At 44.5% G+C, this 2346-nt stretch overlaps 1 protein-coding gene across 1 annotated transcript in view; it reads left to right on the top strand.

Annotated features, from left to right (window-relative positions):
* LOC101845088 (unconventional myosin-XVIIIa) overlaps positions 1-2346 on the top strand; it is a gene marked incomplete in the record, with an annotated part of 129989 nt that overhangs the window by 107222 nt on the left and 20421 nt on the right. The window contains 3 exon segments of the mRNA XM_013081466.2: positions 389-500; positions 1275-1405; positions 2037-2191. Of these exon segments, the coding sequence (XP_012936920.1) occupies positions 389-500; positions 1275-1405; positions 2037-2191 (398 nt within the window).

Raw genomic sequence — 2346 nt, 5'->3', positions numbered from 1 at the left:
GAGAGAGAGAGAGAGAGAGAGAGAGAGAGAAATCACTTTTGGGTTTATTTGAAATGACATCTCTTCTGTCTGGCTGCCTTTGTTAATCTGAGTTCATGATTGTTGTATTGCTTGCGTGAGAGATACTGGTAGGTCCTACTTCTTTTCTTTCCATCTGTCGTTTCTGTCGGTCTGTCTTACTTTTTACCTGCACCAAATGACCATAACTGTCTCAGTGTGCTTCCCTCTAACTTAACTCAAACAAAATATTTCTGCTGTGCAGTTAACGAATTCAGACATGTTTAGGGTGGGGGTGGTTGTTGTTTTTTGTTTTTTAATACGATGTAGCGTTGCTATGGCATCTCTAACATGGCTTGTTTTTGTTTGGTTTTTTGTCTTTGTTGTGTAGAACAAGTTCACTCCTCTGAAGCGACAGAATGAGAAACTTCAGATGGAGATGATGCAGACACGACTGTGGCAGGCAGAGGCTGCCGAGGAGGATTTGGATGGAGAGAAGGATGGTAAGGCTTTGATGGTTGTCACTTTTTGTTTTTGTTTTATCTTATCTGTGTTTGTGTGTGTGTGTTTGTGTGTGTGTGTGTGTGTGTGTGTGTGTGTGTGTGTTAGGGTTTTGATGACAGTTTTTCTGTTCTGTCTTGTTTGTGTGTGTGTGTGTGTGTGTTAGGGTTTTGATGACAGTTTTTCTGTTCTGTCTTGTTTGTGTGTGTTTGTGTGTGTGTGTGTTAGGGTGTTGATTAGTGTTATTATATGTTCCCTTGTTTGTAAGTGTGTATGTGTGTGTGTGCATGTGTATGTGTCTTTATCTGTATGTGTGTTTGTGTAAAATGGAGATGAGAATTGTTTGCACTATGCACAGGTAGAGCAGTTTCCTTTTATAGCATCAACACTCACACAACACTGAGGGCAACTAGTCAGTGCGTTTTTCAACAGTGTATGTGGTTTGCTGTTAGATTCTTTACCCTTGCACACAGGATATATGAGTTCCAATCCTGGGTTGGAAGCTTTTGTCATCAAGTATCTTTGTCTCCTGGGACTGTTATATCCCTCTCAACCCGGGTTGCACCTGGCAAGTAGAGTAGGAGTGACCCACCTCCTAAATGATCTAAATTGTGTTGATGGGGTTAGTTGAACACGCGTGCGTTTTGAAAATATCTTGAAAAGAATTTGTGTGTGGGGGGGGGGGGACTGTGTTGTTTTTTTCCTTTTCAAAAAAAAAAAAGACATTTATGGACAAACTTTAATTATGACCTGTTGAACGCGTGTGGTTTTCCCAGATGACTCTGTGTACAAGCCGCGCTACGAGCGTCTGGTGAAGGAGCTACAGGTGACCAAGAAACAGATGCAGCAACACCACGAGGAGGAGATGGAGGCAGAGCTTCAGTCACGGAAGCTGATTGAGAGGAGGGTGAGTGGGTCAGATAGTGTTGGAGAGAGAGAGAGAGAGAGAGAGATGGAGGCGGAACTACAGTCACAGAAGCTGATTGAGAGGAGGGTGAGTGGGTCAGATAGAGGGGGAGAGAGAGAGAGAGAGAGATGGAGGCGGAACTACAGTCTAGGAAGCTGATTGAGAGGAGGGTGAGTGGGTCAGATTAGAGCGAGAGAGAGACTAAGAAACAGAAAGAGAGAGAGATGGCGGCGGAAACTACTACAGTCTAGGAAGCTGATTGAGAGGAGGGAGAGAGTAACAGAGAGAGGGGGGGGGGAGATGGAAACAGAGCTACAGTCTAGGATAGTGATAGAGAAATGTGGGTCAGATAGAGGGAGAGAAAAGGAGAAAGAGGAGAAGATGGAGGCAGAGCTACAAGAGTTGCTTGAGAGGAGGGTGAGTGGAGGGGTTGACACACACACACACACACACACACACACACACACTCTCTCTCTCTCTCTTTAACGCTCGTTATCTTAATTATCATCATTATTATTATTATCATCATCATCATCACTATTATTATTGTTGTTGTTATTATTATTAATCTGTTTATTGTCTTTTCATGAGAACATAAACATTGCACAACTATGATATCCCTTCCCCCCAGCTTCACGAGGCAGTGGCGGAGGCGGAAGAACAGCGGCGGCAGGTCCAGGTGGCCAAGAAGAAGGCCCAGCGTCTGGCCACGGAGACACAGGACATGAAGCTGCACCTGGAGGAACACATGGCCAGGAACAACGAGCTGGAGAGGAAGCAGAGACGGTAGATGAGACTTTTTTCTGTCTGTCTGTTTGTTTGTCTCTCTGTCTGTCTGTCTGTGTGTCTGTCTGTCTGTCTCTCTCTCTCTCTCTCTGTCTCTTTCTCTCTGTCTGTTTCTCACTTTCTCTCTCTTTCTTTCTCTCTCTCTCTCTCTCTCT

This window comes from Aplysia californica, unplaced genomic scaffold, assembly GCF_000002075.1.
Source record: "Aplysia californica isolate F4 #8 unplaced genomic scaffold, AplCal3.0 scaffold00132, whole genome shotgun sequence".
NCBI lineage: Eukaryota > Metazoa > Mollusca > Gastropoda > Aplysiida > Aplysiidae > Aplysia > Aplysia californica.
This window is presented reverse-complemented; position numbering and strand designations above follow the sequence as displayed.